Raw genomic sequence first — 25,979 nt, 5'->3', positions numbered from 1 at the left:
GTCTTTTTAGTGAGAGTCCAAAGAGTCTCAAATTCCTTCTTCTGGAATTGTATGCCTTTCTTTCAACACTGAGAATGGCCTTCACAACATGACACCCATGGTCGCCTGTAGCCCATGAACGCTTATGCCTTTTAATAAAGTTTGAAAGCATATTAATGGACTTTTTCTGATTTTTGGCTACCATAAGCTAATGCATCTCTCTGCCTACAATACCTACTGCATCTCAATGAAGCAAATTCCAGAAGAATAGAAAGCCTATGTATTTTATAAGTTATGTTGTTCTCAAGCACAAAATCTATATATTTTATTATCTGCTTTCTACACTGACCTTTGGTCTTCCTTCCTCTCCATATTTGTCCCTCAGCATCTTGGAAACTAGCCCAAATTAAAGTAATTCCAAAAAGATATACTGCTGAACTTGACCAAGAACTAATGAATAAAAATATTTCTAGCCCTGGGGAAAAATAACTTTTCTGTTATGTCTAATTCACTCATGCAACTGCCCCATCCTTCACTTAAAATTGATGTAGCTCAGGTAAAATACCTGATACAAGACAGGATAAATTTATTTCAAATTTTGGAACTGTCTGTCTCTTTCTCTCCATATATATACATATTGACTCTTGGAACTTCAAAGAAACAACTCCCTGCTATTTTCTTGGCAACATTTTTAGAAGTGGTTTGCCCTGGCCTCCTTCCTAGGGCTGAGAGAGAAGACCTGGCCCAGAGTCATCCAGCTGGCTTCTTGCCTAAGGTGAGAGTAGAACTCCAGTTTCCCTGCTCCTGGTCCAAGTTCTTAACCGCTAGACCAAACTGGCTCTCTTAAAAGGCATAGACAGCCATGATCAATTTTCCTCACTTCCATTCTACTAATAAAGCCAAAGGGTAAGATTCTGTATAAAGAGACCTCACTAAACGTTATTTTATCTTGTAGCAATACCTCCTGCAAATTAGCCAGGTCTCTGGGGAGTTCTGAGGGCCTTAGGTTTAGCTTACCTCAGCAAGCTTGCAAGGCAGCCTATTATTATTCCTCAATGTCACAGATTACCTTTCTTTAGAATACACACCCATTCTTGGATGTATAGATACTTCATCGGTTGGGCATTGTGGAATAATGGGATAAAAGTAAAGATTCCTTTGTTGAGCAAATCCTCAAGGCTGCCTGGACACCTCCATGTTAACAATATGGAAGTGGTTTGCCATTGTCATTTTCTAGAATTTTTTTAATGTCCCAGTCTAGCCTATAATTCTGAGAAATTATGGTGGTCTTCCTTCCAAGTACTAACCAGATCTGAGTCTGCTTAGCTTTGGGGAATCAGCCAAGGTCTGCCAGATGCTGCCACTGCTATAAGAAAATGTGAGATAGCCAGAATTATCTCCTTAAATTGGCCATAAAAAATGAATAGGATTTTTGGCCTATTTAATTGTCATTCAAAGGAATTTGGGAGCTGGGCCTTCATTCTTCAGAGTATACTTTTAAGTAATTACATTTTCTAGGTAAATATATCCAACTGAGTCCTGATACAGTATTTTTACAAGAAAAAAAAACAGGATAATTTAAACAAAGATAGATCAGAATTGTGCAAGCCATGGTATTCCTTATGACACTCTATGGAAGCAAATGTTGGACTTCAAAGAAACAGGATAGGAAGAGTATTGATACTTTTGAACTCTGGTGTTGGAGAAGACTCCTGAGAATACTGTGGACAGCCAAGAAAACAAACAGATTGATCATCAAACAAATCAGCCCAGAGATCTCATTCAAGGCACAATTGACCAGGGTCAAATTATCCTACTTCAGATGTTATGCGAAGACCCAGCTCTCTGGAGAAGGCTCCAGTGCTGGGAAAGGTGGAAGGAAAGAGAAGAGGAGGATGATCAGCAGCAAGGTGGATAGACTCAGTTACAGTAGCAATGAGTGTATCATTGGAAGAGCCAAAGGACCAGGTTAGGAACAGACCATCATGGAGAAAGTCTATGTTGTCACTGTGAAAGGGGAAAGGTCCCCTGTGCAAGCACCGAGTCATACCTGACCCTTTGGGGGACGCCGCTTTTGCGACGTTTTCTTGGCAGACTATATTGGGGTGGTTTGACATTGCCTTCCCCAGTCATCACCTTCCCCAGCAAGCTGGGTGCTCATTTTACCAACCTCGGAAGGATGGAAGGCTGAGTCGACCTGAGCCGGCTACCTGAGGATTCAGCTTCCGCTGGGATCGAACCCGGGTCATGGGAGAGTTTTGGTTGCAATGCTGCCACCTACCCCTCTGCGCCACACGAGGCTCTATGTTGTCACTAGGAAGGACAATGACTCGATGGCACATTATCAATCAATTTAAACAAAAAAGCACTGAAGCAGGAATTTAACTCTTTTCCCTTCTCTCTGCTCCATTCTCACTTTTCCAAATACAGTAGGCAACCACATCGCCTGTAACAATGCCTGTATAATGTGTCTCAAAGTTATGCAGCTAGGTTTCAAGATATCCTTCCCCAAACTGCTCACCTTTCAGACATCAAATCTCACTGACAAAGGCAGCTTTCTGAAATTGCCACTGCGTTGTTTTTTTTAACTGTCTGGGGAAGTTTTCCAAGCAGGCAGCTGCATCCTGGGGGGGACAGATCTTGTGCCAAGATTAAAATGGGGAGAAGAAAAGTAGAAAAGTAGTTCAGCTGAGCTGCATTTTGACCTCCACCAGCAGGCTGGAGAGGAAAAGGATAGCCAGAACATCTTTTCCAAAAGGCTACCTGCACTTTCACAGAGGCAGCAGCCTCATCTTTTTTTACCATCTGCAGAAAACTGTGTGGATTGTCAAGCTTCTCAAAGGTGTCCTTTATTTTCAATATGAAGGATCCTTCAGGAAAATTGATGGACAAGTTATTGATGGACTCTCAACTGTTACAAGAACAAGCGCTTTATCCAGGGTGGGAGGTAGATTTACAGCTCCCATGTAGGATTGATCCCTGATTGATAGAAGATTTCCTTCCTTTATTCCACCTCTACATCCTCAAATTCTGAACTTTTTAGTTAATTATTATTTCCTAAGGCAAGTGGGTTAATCTACCAGGAAAAAAATTTCTAACAGGAAAAAAGGGTAGGTATGCAGAATAACTTATGAGAGAGAGAGGATGAGATGGGGGACTAGAAATGTGTTGTTCCCCCAAGAGGAAAACCATTATTATTGCAAGGAAAAAAGAGGGTCTCATGAGATAAATTTAACAAAATTAAGAATGGTCCTCTGGAGTAACCAAGTTTCATTCACAACTATGGTTTTTATTTTTGGAAAAGGATGTTCATTGCTATAAAAATATTTTAAAAAGAAAAGTAGGACAAGCCTTTATGCCAGATACAGGCCCAGCAGACCAGTTCATTATTTCTTTAGGTATTTATTAACAGTATTTCCATAGGATGACTTCTGGTGGTTTACAGAATTACAGACAACATAAATGTATCATACAAAACATTGCTCTATGCTAAACCTGGCATCCCATAATACCCCCTCCTCTTCAACCATTAAAAGCTCATTATAAGCAACTGTTTTAATAATAGGAAGCAAGAAATCCCACCACAACCATGATGGTTAGAAGGAAAAATACTTATCCTGGCCAACACTAGCTTTGTTCTTAGCCCCATCACTTCTGGTTCTCTGATTGTTTAGGTTCTCTCTGATCGGCAACCTCTGTATTTCAATGGTGGGATCCATCTCTACCTAATCATACAGTAAAAGCTGAAGCACCATTTCTACACTGAAGGAGAAGGACACAGATTCGAAAGCATCTGATGTGAAGCTTAAAATCCATTCACACATTCAAAAATATGACAGTCTTTCCTCACGTCTCTCTCTCTAGTGTTAGGAGTGGAAAAGGAAAAAGGAAAAATCTCCATGCAGAAGAACAAAGAACTAGAGTGAACAATAATATAATGTTGCAGTTCCAGAGCTGTCACACGCAGGACAAACCTGTAAGTGTTTGTTAACATCGGTAAACAGTAAGAGGTGAGAAGGGAACAGGAGACAAGACATACCAGCTGGCTCACAATGGGGATGCACTGGGATTATAAGAGGAACAGGTTTTCAATCCCCCCAAAGGGGAGATGGACTTCTCTTCAGTTTGACAATGGCATGGTGAGAGACCTAGCCAACGGTTTCCTTAATCCAGGAAGTTCTGAATCCTAATCTGCCTTCTCTACATGATTATCTTAGAAAAATTTCTTTTTCTTGGAACCTGGGCCATTTTGATAATGCAGTGTAAGTACACGTTTCCATTTGCTTGCCTTTGTCCTTCAGTACATGATTATTTCATCCTTTATTCCCCCCACTACCCCCATCATTATAGTTTTGTTTGTAGGAACCTTGCTGAGTTTGTATCAGTCTGCAAAGCATGATATAAATAAGAACAATCTAAACCTAGACATACAGTTATTCAGCAATAAAGGAAAAACACAATCGTGATGCACAAACATATTCTCTTTGTACAGTTTCCACAGGAGAGGGACTAAGACACCTTTAAGTCTAGATATCTTGGTGTGAAATTTGGTTTCCAAGGTTAGCACTGGATTAAATCAAATACCCTGGCCATGAAGGATTCTCAGTAGCAGACTGAGAATGCAGTTACCTCCCTGCCATTGTCTAAAACTAAAGGAGATGGCAACACAATAAGCAAAGTATTATTCACAAAGCAGAAGAATATGTATTCTAGCTGCAGGAAATAAATGGAAAAATCTTTAATATAGCTATGGCTTATTCCTTCAAAAGCATAAAGCACAATTATTGAGAGTTGCAATTATCCATCACCTTACTGACATTCTCTTTTCTCAGTCCCCAAAGCTGCTATCTTATAATTATTTACCTGGAAGTAAATCCACCAAACTCAATGGGACTACTAAGTAGATATGTCTAGGATTTGAGTATGGTTACTCTCTTACTCATCACAAAGTCAAAACTGGCAAGTGCTAGTGAATGAAAAAGTAGGTTTCTTACAAGAACTACCTGCTAATGGTAAACCAATAAAACACTCTAATCTTGAAAGCAAGCGTATTAAAAATGGGATTCTTACAAATCAGTGAGAGCAACTTCACCTCATGAGTTTTAAATATGGGAACAGGTTTCTTTATCGTAACACTTTCCTCCTAATATTATCTCTTTTCTCACAAATACATTTATACCTGAATTATTTGGATGAGGCACTGTATTTATTTTATCAGTGTTTTACCCTAAGGCTGGATTTATGTAGCCCATACAGGCTATCTCAAAGGGGGTGTTTACAAGGTCAGTTCATGCCGATTGGTTACCTTTGAGCTATTCTTTTGTCTAAATAATCAAATAATTATAAGATTAATTTGGATTCACAGTGGGATCAGGCCCACTGATGAGTAAAAACCTGGGATTTCAATCTGTTAGGAAGGTATTAAGAGCACAAAAATATAATGTGCTTCTTTCATCGGGATGAATCAGTTACAAGAGTCTGATTTTATTTATTTATTTATTTATTTATTAAATTGATATCACAAATTTATATCATTTTGCAAATGTTTCTAAAGAATGAATGATATTCTTTGAATAAAACTGGGACTTTTTAGCCACTGAAATCTAGCCAGTCATTTTGAACCAGTAAACCAAAAGGAAAAAGAATGACTGTTCTAATGCTTTTTTTTTTTAAAGGCACTTCATTATGAATTAAGTCTCCTGGGGAACAGATAGCTATAAAAGAACCAAAAAGAGAAATTTGCATGAAAACAAGAAGACCTTCCCCCATGGAAGAAAATGCTAAGAAAAAAAAAACTTACCCCAGAACAGAGTAAACAGATGGGCCTTGGGAATAAGGAAAAGGGCATACACAGCCCCAGCATGAAGCAAGGCCATCAGGATGACATTCCTCCACACAATGTTTTTCTTTGGTCCGACTTTCTGCTTGTTTTTTTCTTCTCTTGATTCCGCTTGTCCATCGCAGGACATTTCTGTCTCTCCATTCATCATGCTCTTGGTTCCTAGCTTTGACATGATAGCCAAAAAGAAAACCACTGCACGGTGGAGCTTCAGGGACTGCATAAGCTGGTAGAAATTCTTTTATTGGGCGACTGGGAAGGCAAGGAGAGAAGGGGGAATGAAAGCCTATAATTGCCTTTTGTTTTAGGGGTCAGATCTCCTTTTTTCCTCCTCTCCCTCCCCTGCTTCTCTTCCTTCCTCTGATCTTTTCCTTCCCAGGACTGCTTTTAAAATTTGTCTAGGGATGCATGACTTAAACAGCTGTAGCTAGCATCTTATCCATGCTGCTGCTGTGGCAAAGCCGAACTCCACATAGCAACAGAGGATGAAAAAAACAGGGGGGGGGGCTGGGGGAGAAGGAGAGAGAGAGAGAGAGAGAGAGAGAATGGGAGAAAAAACCTGCATAGCTACAGCCAATCATATGCGTGCTCTTAAAGGGATGGGGCAAGGGGGGGGAGAGCGATTCAGAATCGCTGCCTGCTGCTGCTGGTACATATTGGTTAGGCTGAATGGACCGAAATTCCCCAGCTCCAACAAAGAAGAATGCCATGCAGATGTTCCAATGCAGCTGGAACTCAGACTGAGAGAAGACTGATTTGGGACTAGGGGTAACAGCAGGCTTTGTGAGCAAACCATGGTTAAAACAAAAAGGGATTAGGGTGATCAATGAATCCAGACACTGAATGGGGTAAGGTTAAGTGTAGGTCTGCCAAATGAAACAAGGCTGGAATATGCTATTAGTGCATTTTGAACCCTCCTGCTTTTCCAGAAAGGACTTTGCTGTTAGGATCAAAGTCAAAGGATCATAATTCAGATGCAGGGATTTGTAAATATTACTTTTTTATAAGGATTCAAATGTAACCCTGAAGATACGATGTGCTATATCCATATTCCCCGGCTGAGGACCTCCCAATTGCACTGAAGTACAATTACAACTATCCCATAATGGTAAGTCCAATATTTATAGGGGCACCAAGCCCACAAAAGCTAATTTAGCTGTTATGAAGGATGCAGGTGTATGAGAATCGAAGCTGAAAATAAGCCCCAAAGTAAAATATTTAACGGCTTTCCCCAACCCATTATCCTTCAAACATGTTGGACTACAGTTCCCATTGTCTCAGCCAGCAAGACTGGTTGAGGATTATGTGAGTTATTGTCTGGGAAGGAAAGTCCTATAGTTTATCTTTCAACTTAAAAGACATCAGTAGAATACAACATCTTGAATGGCTCACACTTCACATTAAGTTCCAAATTAATATAAATTACCTTCTTTTTTTTGTGCCTTCAAGTCCGTTTTTGACTCCTGGTCACTGCATGGACTAACTACCATATTATTAAATGAGAGTTTGCATCAGCCTTTAAAGTACTGTAATTTGGAAACAAACCTTCTTACTCAGGAGAAAGCCTTGCTGAACTTTAATGTAATTACTCAACAGCTTTTGAGTAGATTTACATAGATAGTGATATTTGAATGTCTTACCACTTTGTACATCTAACACTTCATTTATCCAAATTCCTATTAAAGTCTATCTGATCCCAATGACACTTTAATTAAACCCTCAAATTAGACAAGACATGGATGAGGTGCTTAAAGAGAAGAGAATAATCAATCTCAATTACCAGAGTACGTGAAATATAAAATGGCATGTGGAGAAGAGGGAAGCAATCTTTTTCAGATGTCCTTGAGGTCAGATATGAACCAGTGTGTAAAACAGCCTTTCTCAATCTGTTGCTGACCAGATACTTTAGGTTCCAGGCTGCAGTCCCAGCAGATTGAGAAGGCTGTTTTAATACAATGCAGGAACAGTTCCATCTTGTTTGCTATTTGTCAAAATCAGACCAAGGTCAAGGAAAAGGAAAAAGCTGAAAGACAGAAAAAGAAAGATCTCACAATCCTATGTCCTACATCAGTCTTCACTATGTGGTCAAACATCCTCGGCATCTCTTCCCAGGCAGCTGATCACTAAAGTAGGTTCCTGGTAACAAGGATGAGCAGGAAATATGCCTCTGGTGAGGCAAGTCCAGTTCCTACCTGATTCTTCCCATTCCTCATAGAACAGCCAACTGGAGTGACAGATAAATATTACTTCAACATAGGCAGTGGGATAAGGGTCCTTCAGAACCACAGGATAGTCTAGAGTGGAGAATGCCACCTGTGGCCATTCAGATACTTTGGTTTCTAGCAGCCTTTAGTGTGACGGGAGCTGCAGGGCTTCAACCAGCTATTTGAGTCCAGTGCATGAACAAATGCATACAGCAATGGAAAAATACATTGTCATAAGATATGAGAAGTAGGGAGCATCGAATGAAGAGTCTGCCTTGCCCAGCCTTTTTCAAACTGGCACACACAGTTCTCTTTCAATACACTGAAATGGTGGAGAGAGGCAGTTGCTGCTATTGTGACTTTCTCCAGCATTGCCTCAATCTGCCTGATTGAAAGGTCGGTCCTAGGACATTCTCAAACTTCCATTTCAGCCCTGTCACCCATAGCTAGCAAAGACTCTAAAAGATACCAAATGCTGGTAGAGAAAAATATGAGATGCTAAGGCAGTGTTTCTCAACCTTGGCAACTTGAAGATGGTGGACTTCAGTTCCCAGAACTCCCCAGCCAGCATGCCGGCTGAGGAATTCTGGGAGTTGAAGTCCACACATCTTCAAGCTGCCAAGGTTGAGAAACACTGTGCTAGGGTGTCAAGCCACCTCCAGCATCAGCGACCATGGGGTATGTATGTATGTATTTATCTATCTATCCAATTTGTCCCCGCCCATCTTTTCCATTCAGGGGACTCTGGGCGGTTTACAGTAATCAATTAAAACAACAATCATACAATGAATAAAATATACAATATAAAATTACAGTAGTAAATAATATAAATAAGAGTAAAAAATTAATCTCCACATCATGAGGCAAAGGTTATATCCGGCGGGTGAACGGGGTAGTAGTGACAGGAATTAAAGTGATTTATTGATCTCAGATTGTATTTGTCTTTGTGTTTCATTAAACAAGCAAGAATAATAGTGATTATACACTGATACAAATTGTTTTTTAATCTTTCTGTGTTATAAAATTATATAATCTAATGTTAATGTTTTGTATTATAAACATTATAATACAAAATGTTGTATTATATACGAAACATTGTAATACATAATATTATAAACATATTATAAACAGTCCACAAATAGGGTATGATTAAAATTGACAGGATAGAAAAAGAGGCCTGGAAATTAATAAATAGCTCCAGAAAATGTGTGGGAGGAGGTCTTCTGATGAAAGACCCAGGGCGCTTTAGACAAAAGACTTTTTTGCTATAGTTCAGAATCATCTCCGCACCTCCATAAATGGATGACGAGGCTTCATTTCAAGAACTGAATTGGTTTTTTCCCCCTGCCTTATTACATGGTTCCTTCAAGACTGTGCAGTGATACTGAAGTAGCTATAGCTAGGAATCACAGTATGAATTTTAAAAATATATATATAAACAGGGGTTATCCAGGATATAGACCTAATTAGTAATGGCATAGATGTTGCCTAGTGACCAGATGGAACCAATTAACTTAGCTGGGCTTCTTATATCAAGGGATTGTAGCATTTTATAAACCTATGTGCTTTGCTGAATATTTTCCCCTGATAACCTTATTTAACAATTGTTCTGTGCCCTTGGATTCCTTCCATTTTATTTCTGATTCAAGGCCTTTACTCCTTGGATTTTGTCTTTCTTGTTCAGAGACACTGTGCTAATATTCACGTGCTCATGCACAATTCTGCAGTTTTCTCAAGGGCAGGGTATAGAGTACACAGTGGTCTTTGAATCGCATGGCCTTCTGTAGTTACTTCTGGACCCAGATCAAAGAGCCATTGGTAACTACCAAGACTAGCACATAACTCAGGGCTATCGTCTTCTATCTTTTTCAGACCTGGGATCACCCTAGAGCTCAAATGTGCACTTGGAAGACCCTAGTTCTTAATTTCCTTTGTATATAGCATTCAAGTTCTTGTAATACTCTTTAGACCATGCAACAACAGTTGAAGACAAAAGATTTATTTAGGACTATCTTTCCTAACCTCCTACTGTTCAGATTTATTAGAGTAGAACTTCCATAGTTCCCAATTAATGTAAGTACCTGGAGGGTACCAGGCTGGAATAAAGCTCATGTGAAACTTACCTATTTAGAGAGCAATGTCCAATAAGCATCTTCTGAGCAAAATCCCACATAATTTTGAGCTGGTTGCTGCTATAGAGCCCATGCATTGTGCATACAACAGGAGACATATTTTGGATTTTGAATACTTTATCAGACACTGTGGTCTAGGGTTAAGGTGAATACAGAGTTTAAGAGATGACCCCAGAAGCTGGCTGGGGAATTCTGGGAGTTGAAGTTCACACATCTTAAAGTTGCCGAGGTTGAGAAACACTGGTTTAGTCAGTAACTTAACTCTGTGAAGAAGGCTGGCATTAAATATATATATATATATGGGAAATCTAAATCTCTAAACACTGCTCTTATGGCAGGACACAGCCGTCAACCAGGACTATTCATAGACAATTGTACGATTGTTAGGGAAAGTCCTGTTGTGTATGCCAAGACTAGCAGAATGCTATCTTGCAGATGTGATGAGGCTTCTCTCTGATGCAGCCTTTCTCAACCTTTTGACCCTGGAGGACCCCTTGAAATATTTTTCAGGCCCCGGGGGACCTCTGCACATTCAGGCTCAAATATAGGCCCGAGGTTACAAAAGTATAATATTTGTTTCGTGTGAAGGCCTGTATACTATATGCATTAACAGTGTTCTTAAACTGAAAATAAAGAATGAAATTTACCTCTTTAATGTGAACTTGCTGGAATCTGAACTAATTTTTAAAATAGATCGTGAACTCCTAGTGACCTCTCGCGGAATCCTCATGATGGGTCTATTATTTTTCCTTAATAAGATTATCTGTTGCCCCAAATAACTATAGGGGTGGGATGGGGGGGGGGGAGGACAAGCTGATAAGAACAGCAGCCCCTGAAATAATAGGCATGAGCAAGCAATCTAAATGGCTGCAGACATGCTGCTAAAAAACTGAATGCTCTATAATTTTTTGGGAGCTCTTTGCCTGGCAAAATTAGCCTTCTAAATTCGTTTATCAGGCTTTCTCTTCCCCTGCTCCCACCAGCTTGCTCTTCTCTTTACCTCTTCCACATCCCGTTGTTCCCTTTTTTTGTCTTCACGATGCACTTACTGCTTCCCCCTCCCCCTTTCCATTACATTTTATCTTCTGTTGTTTCTGCTTGCAAGAATGGGACGTGTGTGTTCTGTGAAGGAGACTGGTTTGTGTGAGGGTGGCGGTTCTACGCAGAGGGGATCAATTCCACACTATCTGGAAGACTGTAGGTTGTAGATCAAGCATGACCTTCAGACCAATTGAATGGTTGGCTAGCTACCTGCAATTAAAAATTATATAATAATTCCTTATGTAAAGCTCAAGTGCTTTAAGCCAATTAAAAGCGGAGGGGCAATTAGAAGCCTCCATTTTCATCCCAGCTAAGGCAAAAGGATCTGGTTCATTATGCTTACAGTAGAGATGCAGAACTCTCTGTATCAGCTCACACGATCTGGGTTCCATTCAATTCCCATTTTTACAGTAGGAACAGCTCTTCTTGCACAGCTTTTTGAAGATGAAAGGTGAAAGGTCCCCTGTGCAAGCACCCAGTCATGTCTGACCCTTTGGGGGGACGCCGCTTTCGCGACATTTTCTTGGCAGACTATAGCAGGGTGGTTTGCCATTGCCTTCCCCAGCTTCTTGCTGAGTCCTTCTTCAGCTGCTTCAAAGAATTTTTAGTGGATTATCCTTTTTTAAAATAAAATCAATTTATATCCACATTTCTCCTTAAATGAGTATTCAGGTGACTGGTTAAATGGAAAGCTGAAAAACCTTTTCAAAAAGTTATTTTTGAATCAACAACTTAAAAAGTCTAGTGGAAATCTTTACAGGTTTTCTAAGAAGAGAGTGGGGCCCAAATGCAACTCCCAAGGAGGTGCATTCCATAGCCTAGGAATGACACTCCACACTAGATAAGCAAGCTTCTGACTAGCTCATTTTTGCAACTGTTGAGTTCTTGGTGTTTTCTTAACTTGGTGGTTTTCCTGCAGCTGGTTCATTAACCCAACAGTTCAGCTCTTGAGCTATGCATACTCTATTGGAATCGTTGTTATAATCATGCATTCAAAAATGCGTGGTCTCTGAAACCTAAATAAACTTCTCAAAACTATGCTTAAACGACCAAAGATAGCTGGGGAAAAGAAGTTTCTATTTTAAAGCAGTGGAAGCTTTTAAGTTTAAATCCATCTAGGAATGAGATGACAGTATGTGGAAGAATTTCATTCATTGGGTTGTAGTAGTTGAGATTTCAAGCTGTCTGGAAAGCCACGGAATTTAAATAAATACACAAAACCTCTTCTGGACACACAAAGAAGCCTGCACAAGACAATTTTTCCAAAATGATGCACCACGGGTACTAATGGGTTTATACGGGTTGAGTTTTATGGTCTGTATGCATCTCTCACTCAACCTACGTGCTGTAACACAATTGGAATCAGGTAGCATCTCTTTGGGGGAGGCATGCAGACTATGCTGCTTAAGGTCCCAGGCAAGGGAGATCCTTTGGGGGGAGCCTCCTTGGTTCATCTTACCATGAACAATAAATTTGCATCCACCCTGCAAAAGCAAATTGACCAAGACCTGATATATTGTGGTCTGTCAATACCACCTCTACTTACTGTAGGCCTTGATAAAACCTTAGCAGAACTCAGACAGAAGGTCTGGATTTAGATATTCAGTCAAGGCCAAAATCTCCCATCTGTTATAGAAGAATTGCCCCATGCTCCAGGACTCTCCCTATTTTTTTTTAAGATCCTGTACTCTCCATATGAGGCATTTTTCTTCCAGCCCAAATGGATGTGCTATCCAGAAGGATGGCAAGTGGGAGATATTTCAACCTCCCATAGGAAAATTGAATTTGTATGTGTTGAGATAGAGATTGAATCTATACCTCGTTTTATTAAAATGCCCACTTTATATACAGTGATTAAAACTTATAAACCCAGTTATTACAAAGCATAATTTTCCCCATGATGACGAGACCACCACCTTCTTTTTAAGTGATCGATTCCAAAATGTATCAAGGGCAGCAGCAAAATTTCTGTGTGTACTTTTAGCCCACAGGGATCAGCTGGTGCTTTCTTCCCAGCTTTGATTGTCTTTGGTTTTTATGTAATTTATTTGTATAACTTTTTTTCCTAACTCCTGTATATGTTTTAATGTTTGTTGGTTTGGTCTTGGACTGTAAATAAATAAATCTTTATAATGCTGCACACAATCATGAAAAACAGGCCAACACCCTGGCATTTAACCTGAATATCTCTCATTGTCCTCTCACACATGGAGGGAGTGCTTAGGAGATACTGGCCAACACTCATCTCATGAAGATGCAAAGTGTGAAAGCTTAGGAAACATGAAACATCAGAAGAAATTATGGATCCAATGGCACGATTCCATCACGGATGAGATCATCATCAATGCAATGATCTATTCAAAACAGCCTTTGTGTCATTTTGACACAGAGGGTGAGGTTCTGAAAAATAAGGCTGAAGTTTAATTTCCGAGAAGTACTTTGGAAGTTTAATTTCATGGAAACGTGTCTAAATAAACAATCATGTGGCCCAACAAAAACAAAGCTATTAACTGAACTGAAAGTTAAACTAACTATAATCAAGTCAACAATGGATGCTTAAAATGAAGAATAACTCAGCACACATATAAAATAGAATCTGGAACCTTTAATTGGTTGATACTGAGAATTGTGGAAGGGATTTCTTCGATGGCTGCCTTATACTCTCTCTTTTCAGTATTTAAAAGCCACTTTCAAAGCAGCAGATAACATGCATTTAAAATGGACAATATGGGGGTGGCATAATTAAATACAGTATCTGTAGGTAAGAATAATAAAAGAGAAGAGAAAGAATAAGCACCAGAGCTCATGGGCCTTTCTAAAATGAAGCTCATCTTGCACGGAGACTGCAGTGATCTGCTCTCTACTGCATCATGCTCTAAGGGACAGAATGTGGAACATTTCATGCACCCTTCCACAGCTACACGCCTTCTACTGAAGCCCACTTCAGACACCAAGCTTGTTGGCCTGAGTGAGGACTACTTTCAGCACGGGCATGAAAGCTGACGTTTCACTGAAGTTACTTGTGCTGACAATGTGGGTGTGAATGTTCAGCCCCTCAGTATAGTTCCGGGTTTCAATGCTCCTGGCAATGTTGTGCAAACCATTGATTATCATTGGTGAGAGCTGGAAAAGAGGGAAAAAAACAATATGAGACCCATCCTTACCACAATTATTGTTTTCCAAACCTGGGCCTGTTTGGACATCAAACACTCTCCAAACTGCAATTTTAGAACTGCTATAGCTATTTAAAAAACAAAACAAAACCTTCTTTCTTGTTCACCTGAATAGCAGCTCAACCTGCTTAACCAACAAAAAGCAGCTGCTAATAGGGTAAGGATAGTCGCACATGCCAAGTACAACTGGTAGTTATAAGGTTGTAGCAGTATCCCCTTCCCCCTAACAGTATGTGGTTTACTAAGCCATTTCCCCAAGCCTCCTTCAATTTGCCAACCAACCAGAATCCATCACAGAATTTGCCTTCTGTCGTACAGGGGAGAAGATGGGCTTTGGGCTGGGACTACACTTATACAGTACTACCACCCTAGTCTTAGTTTTTGGCCAAGCTCTTCATCTCCTAACTTCTTAGAGAATAATAGCATCCCTAACCATTGCCGCTTTGGGGAAACAATCACTGGAACAGAAAACCAGGAGTTCAGAAGAGTGTCTTTTCTGGTTTGAAGCTCAAGTCCAGCACATACAGATTCCTAGGCAAGCTATTTTTATTTTATTTAAAGGTAAAGGTTTCCCTTAACATTAAGTCCAGTCATGTCCGACTCTAGGGGGCGGTGCTCATCTCTGTTTCAAAGCTGAAGAGCCGGTGTTTGTCCGTAGACACTTCCATGGTCGTGACTAAACGGAACGCCATTACCTGCCTGCCGAAGCGGTCCCTATTAATCTACTCACATCTGCATGTTTTCGAACTGCTAGGTTGGCAGGAGCTGGGACTAGCAACGGGAGCTCACCCCGTCACGTGGATTCGAACCGCCGACCTTCCGATCGGCAAGTTCAGCAGCTCAGTGGTTTAACCCACAGCCCCACTGCTTTAATTAATTAAATTTATGTCACCACCCATCACCCCCAATGGGGGACTCTGGGTAGTTTACAATTTTAGCTTCACTAATGTAGTTTCTGTAAGATGACTAGTTTGTAGCAACCACACCCACCTTGGAAGTTATTTTGTGAATGCATAAACTATTTCACTGCAGCCATCTTGAGTGAGGACCCATGTCTCTCCCCTCAAATCCCGCAAAATATTTTCATTATATCCCATACACTCAAGTGTAACCTGCTTTTCTTCCAGGCAACAAACTACGGAATGCCAGATGCTACAAACTATCTTCTGTTGCTGCACTGCCAGACCACTGGGGATATAACGTCCTGGACCAAATCTGAGCTTCAGGGGGTCTTGTATTGATTTGGAATCCTCAAGAGATAAATTAGACTTAGTCCTGATTTCATCCCACAGCTAACTGATCAATGCATTTAAACATCTAGCTACCAAACACAAAATTACTCTATGATAGCTTATCACAGACATTCAAAGGCACCCTAGGAAGGCATTCTACGTATTTGTTAGAACACTACAGGGCCCATTCCACAGCACAGTGCATGTTTCTAACAAATACATGTGTTTTTAAATGCACGAAGGGAGAAATGAAAGCAAAAATAAATATCAATGCCCAGAGAATTATCTCAAAACTAAAAGGAAGTTCTACTCCTGAAGTTATCTTGCTTAGCTTGAAGGTCTCCTGGAATGAAAGTATTCTGAACCTGATTAAAAAAACCTGCAGGACAGAAGAATCACTGGCTGTAAGAGAGGTGCATGGCTATAAATAAAGCTTACCGTCTGATCTCTTAGTTTATCATACAGAAACTCCAGGCGTTTGTTGGCATCATCTAATTTCCTCTTGGTTTGCTATGGAAGAAAGCAGAACAGAAAACCGAGAACAGTTGCATCTACCTGGGCTTTCAAGATGTACATCCATGGTGAAAGGACTACAGTCAGAGATTCTACTTTGACCATTTCCACCCCTGAGAACATCTTGCATTCAGACTGAATACAACACATAAGGACTCTGCACATATAAAATCTGATGTAGTTTGCCCTCTCTAGCATCCTCCAGATACATTCCATGATATCTAGAATGCCATGGTAGTGAGGAATTCTGGGAATTATGTAGTCCAACATACTAGGAGGGCATCAGGTGATGAGTTTGATGTATACCAGTAGATTTCAGTTAAGTGTTACTTCTATCCTATGAATGTAAGGCATGGAGTTCTTTCCTAAACACAGAATCCTTTGAAATATTGTGTGAAAGCAGGGTCATGAGTGATAACATGCACCCTATGGAATCCATAATCTCAAACTGTCAGTTATGCACAGGTTTCAAACAAAGACCTAAATTGCTTAACGAGTTGTTAAACAATGGTTTATGTTATGCTATGGACATGCTTAGTAAAGGTAAAGGTTTCCCCTGATTTTAAGTCCAGTTGTGTCTGACTCTAGGGGGTGGTGCTCATCTCCATCTCAAAGCCGAAGAGCCGGCGTTTGTCCGTAGACACTTCCGCGGTCATGTGGCCAGCATGACTATACAGAACGCCGTTACCTGCCTGCCGAAGCAGTACCTATTAATCTACTCACATTTACATGTTTTCGAACTACTAGGTTGGCAGGAGCTGGGACTAGCAACGGGAGCTCACCCTGTCACGCGGATTCGAACCGCCGACCTTCCGATCAGCAAGCTCAGCAGCTCAGCGGTTTAACCCACAGCACCACCGCGTCCCCTCTATGGACACGCTTAGTCTTACTCAAATTGGTGATCATCAGACACTGCCTGGTTAGGGCACCTACAATGCCCTGAGTATCTTGTTGCTCCCTTCGGAGAAGACGGGTAGGAACTGCATGGTGGGGTGTGCGCATATGTGTTGGGATTTTAAATATTTGAGGGTGGATGTTTCAAAAGTCAGCTATGTTTCAGGCAAGAGTAATCTGTTGTGGGGGAGAGGAAGTTAATGGGATTTACTGATCAGACCTGCTAATAGCTACTCATGCTTTGGCTGCATCCTGACTTGACTACTACAATGTGCTCTCCATGAGGCTACCCTTGATGAACGTCTAAAGCTTAGCTTTTCCTTTATGTTTTGGAGAAGGAGGACTGAAACACATCACATTCTGTATTGTTCTAGAAGAATCTGAGAACTGCTCTGTGTGGCTGCGTAGCTGCAGTCTTTTATTTGAGACTGCATGGAAGCTACAAAGAACTGGCTTTGGGATCAAGAAAAATAAGCTACTTAATTCAGGCTGAGTCCAAAATCTAGCTGATGGATTTGCATCCTAGTAGTGGGAAGAAAGGGACGCAGTGGCGCTGCGGGTTGAACCGCTGAGCTTGCTGATTGGAAGGTTGGTGGTTCGAATCCGCATGACAGGGTGAGCTCCTGTTGCTAGTCCCAGCTCCTGCCAACCTAGCAGTTCGAAAACATGTAAATGAGAGTAGATTAATAGGTACTGCTTCGGCGGGCAGGTAACGGCGTTCCGTGTAGTCATGCTGGCCACATGACCACGGAAGTGTCTACAGACAAATGCCGGCTCTTCGGCTTTGAAACGGAGATGAGCACCGCCCCCTAGAGTTGGACACGACTGGACTTAATGTCAAGGGAAACCTTTACTTTTACTAGTGGGAAGAAAAGAATTCTCCATATTGGATTACAGTCCAAAGATGAACCGGGAGTTGGTTTGTGACATAATGCCAACAGGCAACTCCTCTGTCCTTTCTTGTTTCTAACTTCCAGTGGCTTTACGGATCTGCCAAATTGAACTGAGTTCACTAATTCTTCTGTAGCCCTTGCTATTTCCTTGTAGGTCTCAGGATAGTGTAATGCTGAAACCTGCTAGGCATCTCAGCCTTTTCCAACATTTGCTCTACTACCACTTTTATCATTTCTGAACACTTCCCATCTTGGCTGGGATGATTGGTGCTGTAGCTTACCACTAACTGAAATGGAGGAAAAATGCAAACTGAAGATGGTTAAAAGCTTCTCTGTGCAAAAAAAAAAAAAGTGTTCCCCGAGTAAGTCAGGAGCTAAAAGAACCATGGTAGTCATCTGCTTCCCATTTTAGACATAACTATAAATGGGTATTTTGCACACCTTTATGTTTGCTCCCCATGCGCACTGGCAAGCACTAAATTTCATCTCAGCTTTCCAGAAGGAGGGGCTCCATCTATGGCCCACTGCATAAATCACACAGTAGCTGCAATTTCCTTGATAACCTGATTATATGAAGCATGGAGACAGCTGAGCTAGTAGCTATAAATTAGCTCTGGTGACTTGTCACAGAATGATGGATGCTACAAGCTATGAATATATGATTAAGCTACACAAAATGCATTTTTTAAAATAACAGAGCTGCTATCGCATATGAAAGATGTACCGGATCTGTAGCTGAAGAGAGACATCTCTGGATCAAAGCTTCAAAAGTGGTCTTTAGGATAAGGTGTTCCTCAGGAATGGGCTTTTTTGTTATCTTCTCTGTGGGCAGGGACTGCATGTGCTGGAGGAGGGAAAAAAATAATTGAAGATTTTTTGGAACTCGTGTCCCCAGCCTTTTTACCAAGTGGGATTCTCAAACAACTATGGCTAAGTTCACACATTGTGTCACACCCTAATAATTTATGGCGTATGACTTATCGTCTTGTGCAAGCCCATCCAATTGTGGTTTAAAAATGGTTTCAACAAATTATGTCTTAATCCAAGGCTCTTCTCAGTGCCCAGTGGCTAGAGCAGTGTTTCTCAACCTTGGCAACTTTAAGATGTGTGGACTTCAACTCCCAGAATTCCCCAGCCAGCATGGCTGAGAAACACTGGGTTTAAGAAAGCCTCATACCTATTTCCAGTCTTTAATAGGAGAACAATAGATTACAATAAAGTCTATGAATTCCCTCCATTATGAAGAAGCTAAATAACTTGGTTGGACTTCTGGCCTTGTAGCAAGGGAGGGCCCAAAGGGAATCACAAGTAGTTGCTTGACAGACATGGAATTTTAAAAAGAGGCTGGGCTTATTCGCCACCCCCACCTCACTTCTGACACCTAGCGGTCAAGACAACTTGGAGCAGAGGAAAGCTTCTATATCCTTATAGAATTTATTCAGTAGTCTGTAAAATATAGACTTTATATATCCTATGTGAAGTCCAGACTTTAGCATTTTCCCATTTTCTTATTGCCCATCTCAAGAAAAACATTGGTTTCAATTGACTTGTCACCCAAAGGAGAGGAAAAGGGCATGCCCTGATTCCTCAGTGCCTAAGGTTTTCTCAGGGGCAGGCCTTTACCTTGATTACCTTTTCCCCCCTTTTAAAGAAAGGAGCATAACTGCTTCCCTGCCAAATGAACAAGATGTTTCAGGGAGGGTTAAAAGGATTTTCTATCTTGGGCTTATAGCTTTGAACCACCAAGGAATTTGGCATTATACAGGTAGTCCTCGTTTAACAACCACAATTGGGACTGGAATTCTGGTTGCTTTGTGAAGCGGTCATTAAACAAATCCGGCCCGATTTTACAACCTTTTTTGAGGCAGTCATTAAGCAAATCACCACAGGCATTAAGCGAACCATGTGATTAAGTGAATCACACGGTTCCCCGTTGATTTTGCTTGCCAGAAGCCAGCTGGGAAAGTTGAAAATGGCAATCACGTGACCACATGACGCTGTCATAAATGAGAACCGGCTGCTAAGTGTCCAAATTGTGATCACGTGACCAAGGGGACACAGAGACGGCCATAAGCGTGAGGACCAATTGTAAATCAGTTTTCCAGCACCATCGTAAGTCTGAACCATCACTAAATGAATGGTTGTTAAGCGAGGACTACCTGTAGTTAAAGTTCATATCATGGTCAAAGTTCATATCATAGTTCATATCATAGTCCAAGTTCAGTGGGAGGAGCAGGGGCAGGGGAGACAAACACTGGGCATCTCCACCAGTGGGATTCCTTGAAAATCTTCCTGCAGACACTGTTCTAGAATACCTCCCTAGCAGATGCCTCCTCATCTATGGTGCTTTCAGCCTCTGGAATTGTTCAAAACATTCCAGGGAAGAATCTACTATGCAAAGGCCATGCATGGACCTCTTATACAAGTAAGAACTTGGTGACATCCAAGCACAATCACTGGCATATTGAGACAAGCTTACCTGCATGGCATTTCCTGTGGGAGCTCCTGGCGCTCCTTCCATGCTAGATGCCGATACAGCTGGAGTCAGGATTGTCTGGACCCCTGGCTGTGGAACGTTCTGGAAGGGGCTCTGTAACCCTGGCTGGCCCGGAGGCAGATGGGAAGGCTGGAAGGGGACCTGGGCTGGGGGTGGGACTGAAGTGGGGGGCTGCTGCAGCTGAGCTTGCGGGTCTGACAAAGGAGTCATGATGGGGGCCGTGATGGGAACAGGCGGTAAGAAGGCGTCAGGCGCCTAAAACGAAAACAGGGAACGAGTGAAACGTTGCAAGAAAAATGTATTCAAATTCTATCAGTTGAAGCAATTGTATTAACTATTTCGTTTTTATAACCCTGCATAAAATAACCTAGCAGGAGTTATCAACTGACTGGTTTTAAGTATCTATGAAAATTAACTTTATTATTAGGAACTTAGCAAAAGGCCATTTAAACATTTAAGACATTTGACCAGAAAAAGACATAGGCAACCGTTTCCAGTCAAAACTGCCAAAAATATCGGTTTATTGAATATCATAAAACCACACCCATAGAAATCTGGATTTATACATCCCTACCAAGTTTAAAAAAAAATCCCATCTTTTCACCCTATCCCTCAATCTTGCATAACTCAAATTTTATCATCTCTGCAATTCTCTAACCTTTTACAAATGATATTTTAAGTTAGGGGTGCACAACATTTTCTGGGCCAAGGGACAAAGCTGTCCTCTGAGTGGCTCTCCAGGGCTGTAGCTTTAATTTATATTTAATTAAGATTAAATGTGGTTACTATTACCTTCCAATTACCTTCCATAACATATTTTTAATAATTTTCCACTTCTGTCATATTAAAAATCACAATTCTTTCAGTGACTACATGTGGCCCTGCAAACCAAGTTGTATATTTCTGCTGTATAAGGGAAATAATGACATTTTCACCATTTCTGAGGTGCTGCCTTTGTCTTATGGGGGGAGGGGGCTACATTTAATATTTCCCACATTAACTCTTTCATCAGTTAGGGAAGCAGAGAAAAGCCTCTGAAGATGATCAGAACAGTCCAATCTGCATGCAATTCCAAACAAATATTTAATGCTTTGGGTCAGACAGAAGAAAAATAACTTCCATGACTCTGTTAAAGCAAAAAATAAAGTTTGGTGTATTATTTTCCCAAGCCACATGGAAGGAGGAAAGGGAAGAGAAAGCTTGCAAGTGTCACGTTTGAAGAAGGCACCATCCTGCATGCAAAGCTAAACCTGGCTTAACATTATCTGTAAGATGGTCAGGTATATGTCAGTTCATCCTTGTGTTGCTAACCTTCTTCTTCTTTGCGGCTCTACTTAGAGCAGGAGGATCATTCCAGCCATTCTGAGGCCCTGCAACAAGAACAAACAGTCACGGGCAAATCTAGAAAATCTGAGTGGCGAAGAGGAAGACCTGCCACGTTCTATATGAAGTTTACCATTTCATCAAATCTAGAAACGTCACAGAAGGATGAACCTTCCATACTTGTAACGTTGTTTTTAATGAATCTATGAAGCCTTTGGCTTAACTCCTAGGTCCTAACACCCAACAGAAATCAAACTCTATTACACTGTCTTGCAACTATGCATATTTTGCCTCCACTAATTTTTCCTCTTCTCTTGCCAAAACATAGTTTGCAAACACTTCGGGGTAGGGACCTGGGATTTCTGCTTAGTCGACTTCTAAAGTACTATATACCTTGACAGTATAATAAAATCATTCCAGTCATGCTGTCCCTACATCAAGCTGGCTTACAGACCAGCAGACAGTTCGAAACATCTGCTGTAAGTAGATGCTTTACATACATTGTTTTGATCATTTATTACTATTCACTCGTTATTTTCCAACTAAGCTGAGATTTGTTTTGGCAGATGTGAACAGAGGACAATGCTTTGGAACAAAGTTGCCCTCCAGTTGTATCAGATCACAAGTCTCATAATTCTTAGCAAACAAGCAACTTCGGTGACTGAAATCCTGGCACATCTGGAATGCACCACATTGGAGAAGCCCACCTTGGATATTGAGTTAAGAGCTGCTTGTTGTTTGGAACAGCATCACCATTCACCTCTATGGATCTGTGTATTTCACTGAGTGACTGTTTCAAGTATGGGGAATCTGCATCTCAACTCCCCTTTCTAAGATCTGACCAGTTATCTTATAAATGGGTACAACCATTTATTAATTACAGTGAACTAGGCCTGTAACGATACAATAATTCTCTTAATGCATGGCTCGAATCTGTTCTATGGTTTAAAAGATATTGGGAAAAAGCAAGTAATTTTACATCTGCTGTGTCTCATCATGATTGCAGCAACCAAAGAGGGCAGCTATCTTTTATTGTACTAATACTCCTCCTACAAGCCCTAGATCCACAACAACATACAGAAGAGAGTTCAGATTGAACCAGAAAGATCAGAAAAACAAAGCTGCTGTGAACACAACGTAGCTGCCCATTTACAATTTACAGCTTGTATGCACACTGAGCTATCAGCAAATGTTGCTGTTGGGGTTGCTAATCATCTTAATTGGTAACAAGAGTAAGAATTCTGCATACTCATACTTCGTAAAGAGGCCTGGGTGCTCAAGTGGACTGACTTTCCACATCTGCAGATAGTTTAATCTCAGAAAGCTGGTGTGGTATGATGGTTAAGGTGAGGAATTAGGATGAAAATACTCAGTTCCAGCTCATTAGGTGTTTTTAGGGCTATGCAGAACACTTCAAATTCGAAACACCTCAAGCTTCAGACAGGTTGTTCCAACTTTCCTGGAATACTTCTAATATGGTGGAGCAGCTATTTCAAATTCTAAACAGAGTGCTTTTAGCAAAATCAAACTTCAAGATGGCGCTCCAGGAGCAACTTTGGGTCAGCTCAACCTTGGTGTTTGTTGCAAAAGAAAAAAAATAAAGGAGGAAGTGCTACATACACTGCGTTGACTCCTGGAAGAAAGATGGGATATAACTCCAATAAGTAAATAAATAAAGGTCACTGGGGAAACTACAAATGGAATGTTTTTCTCTCCATCCCACCTTCCCCACGTGCTTCCAGCTTCTAAGCCATCCTAGATAACTATTCTAAAATTCCAATGCTTAATGGAAACATTTCTGTATAGCTTTTTCAGGTCCTAACAAGGACCCTAAAAGCAAATGTACAAATCTAAAACTGAAACAAAAAACTAGGGTGGGAAACACTCTCACCACAAAGGCCAGAGGAAAATGATTGGTGAGAAACAGGACAACCCATATCTCATTAGGAGGATTAATATGTGTAAGTGCACATCAACTTGTAAAGTGGGGAAAAAATGTGAGCTCAACTGAAATGGGTCCCCCTGTACAAATCTACAAGGGAAAGTGGTTTGCACAAAAGTCAAATAATTTGGAAAGACAACCAAGTTTGGGTTTGTCAAGAGAAAGTAATCTAGAAAAAAACTAAAGTCAAGGAGTTTGGGAGATGCAAGTGCTAGGAATTACTCAGGGTCCCCTCATTTTCCAGGCAAGGATATATCTGCTTGAGGGAGAAATTCAGTTTCGCATACTCCATTGTGTCTGACCCACTACAAGTTAGTGAGATTTTTTGTTTTGTTTTGTTTTGGCTAGTTGAGAAAAGAGGAATGCAGAACACTAAACCTTCGGTCATCTTAAATCCAGCAATTTGCAATTTGACCAAATATTGGCCATGTCCACTTAGTATGTTTTTCACATTCAGCTTATCATTCTTAAAAGCAACAAAGACAAAGCTGAAATTCTTGTGAAGCAGAATTGATACTTGTTGATGCTAAGTATACACAGATCTGCTCTGAGGAGGCCTAGATGTTAACAGAATTGATGGCATGTATTGCTAAGTTTACAGTTCTGTCATTACAAAGACCAGTAGTAATTATTTTCATTGGATGTATTTCTCAAATTTACTTTGCAGATTTATAGGCGGCCCAATTCTGGTTAGCTTTAAAAAATATAATTATCACCTGATGATAGAAACCATAGAAGATACTCTGAAAGGCCTCGGTGAAAAACAGCAACGTTGTGCAACAAATACATTCTTGGTTTTAATTTGAACAATCTTTGTGATGGATGGATGAAGGACAGGACATTGAGTTCTGGGTACCATCCAAACCATTTTTAGGATGAACTCGTGGTAATTCCTGAATAAGACAAAATTCCACTAGGGATATGTGCCAAGGAGACAAAGATAGATTTACATGCAGTAGATTACCTACATATCTTCTGGCAATGCACATTTGCTCTCAGCCTGATCTCTTGTGCAAACCACTTTCCCTTGTAGACTCGTACAAAGGGACCCATTTCAGTTAAGCCGAAATGAGTGGACAGCCCTTTCTCTATGAAAATTTTGGATCTCTTATGAGCAGACTGCATTATTGCTATTATTATTATTATCTACAAATGGTGGGATGGGTGTGCCCCAGATGAACATTTTTATGACTTTTTCCATTCCCTATCTTGGGGGTCCCTATCTTGGGGGTCTACATGAGAAAGGAGCTATTAGATAATTTGTGTAAAGCTCTTCAATTTGCATAATTACACAAATAATTCCACAATTTCTATTTTTTTAAGCATCAGATACACATTTCCCAGACTATGGGTACTATTCTGAAGACTGCAACTCTGTCTCTTCAGCCACCCTGTTAACAGCACATAGCTGAATTGTCTTTTTTTTTTAGATTCTTTTTATCCCGCTTTTATTATTTTTATAAATAACTCAAGGCGGTGAACATACTTAATACTCCTTCCTCCTCCTATTTTCCCCACAACAACCACCCTGTGAGGTGAGCTGGGCTGAGACAGAGGGACTGGCTCAAGGTCACCCAGCCAGCTTTCATGCCTAAGGCAGGACTAGAACTCTCCTACCACGCCTGATTGGCTCTTGGGCTGAGAGAGAGGGACTGGCCCAAGGTCACCCAGCCAGCTTTCATGCCTAAGGCGGGACTAGAACTCTCCTACCACGCCTGATTGGCTCTTGGGCTGAGACAGAAGGACTGGCGCAAGGTCACCCAGCAGGCTTTCGTGCCTAAGGCGGGACTAGAACTCTCCTACCACGCCTGATTGGCTCTTGGGCTGAGACAGAAGGACTGGCCCAAGGCCACCCAGCGGGCTTTCATGCCTAAGGCAGGACTAGAACTCACAGTCTCCTGGTTTCTAGCCTGGTGCCTTAACCACCTAGACCTGCTCTAATCTCTGTAGTGCTGACTGAACATTAGTATTTTGCAGGAAGATTACTGTTGCCAAGAACTTCATAAATCATTTCTTTAACAGCTGTTCACAACCGTGATTGGAAACCCCAGATTGGTTATTTCATTACCACTTTTTATATTTATTAAAAAATGTTATTAGATGTTAAATTTCATTTAAATTTACCAAATTTAATTAACTCAGAATGTTGAAATAGTGATTGCATGCACTGCTAGATTCAAACTCGTTAGATCCTTTTGTTGAACTTCAATTATTTTATAAGATAATTAATTCACCTTGCAGGAAACTGGCTTGGTCTTGTAAAGAATGATATTCTGCAGGTAAAATGCAAAAACAACATAGGTGGTGTTTCAAAATA

The 25,979-nt window shown here is 40.8% G+C and overlaps 2 protein-coding genes across 12 annotated transcripts in view; both read right to left on the bottom strand.

Moving 5' to 3' along the window:
• The window catches only part of SCD5 (stearoyl-CoA desaturase 5), a 33,590-nt gene extending 27,346 nt beyond the window's left edge, over positions 1-6,244 (bottom strand). Inside the window, exon 1 of the mRNA XM_063310065.1 lies at positions 5,780-6,244. Coding sequence (XP_063166135.1) covers positions 5,780-6,041 — 262 coding nt within the window. The 5' untranslated portion in view covers positions 6,042-6,244. The remainder of the gene's footprint in view (positions 1-5,779) is intronic.
• A 7,541-nt stretch (positions 6,245-13,785) lies between these two features.
• SEC31A (SEC31 homolog A, COPII coat complex component) overlaps positions 13,786-25,979 on the bottom strand; it is a 48,430-nt gene continuing 36,236 nt past the window's right edge. For 7 of the 11 annotated variants that reach the window (XM_063309994.1, XM_063309996.1, XM_063309999.1 and 4 more), the window contains 6 exons: positions 25,897-25,935; positions 21,709-21,767; positions 20,380-20,652; positions 18,625-18,744; positions 16,039-16,110; positions 13,786-14,318 (listed from right to left, as the gene is read on the bottom strand). In XM_063309994.1, the coding sequence (XP_063166064.1) occupies positions 14,139-14,318; positions 16,039-16,110; positions 18,625-18,744; positions 20,380-20,652; positions 21,709-21,767; positions 25,897-25,935 (743 nt within the window). In that variant the 3' untranslated portion in view covers positions 13,786-14,138. The remainder of the gene's footprint in view (positions 14,319-16,038; positions 16,111-18,624; positions 18,745-20,379; positions 20,653-21,708; positions 21,768-25,896; positions 25,936-25,979) is intronic. The other 4 variants (XM_063310002.1, XM_063310005.1, XM_063310006.1 and 1 more) reach the window with 1 other exon arrangement.

This window comes from Candoia aspera, chromosome 8 (genome assembly GCF_035149785.1).
Source record: "Candoia aspera isolate rCanAsp1 chromosome 8, rCanAsp1.hap2, whole genome shotgun sequence".
Classification (NCBI taxonomy): domain Eukaryota; kingdom Metazoa; phylum Chordata; class Lepidosauria; order Squamata; family Boidae; genus Candoia; species Candoia aspera.
Note: the sequence above shows the minus strand (reverse complement) of the source record. Positions and strands in the feature narration are given on the sequence as shown.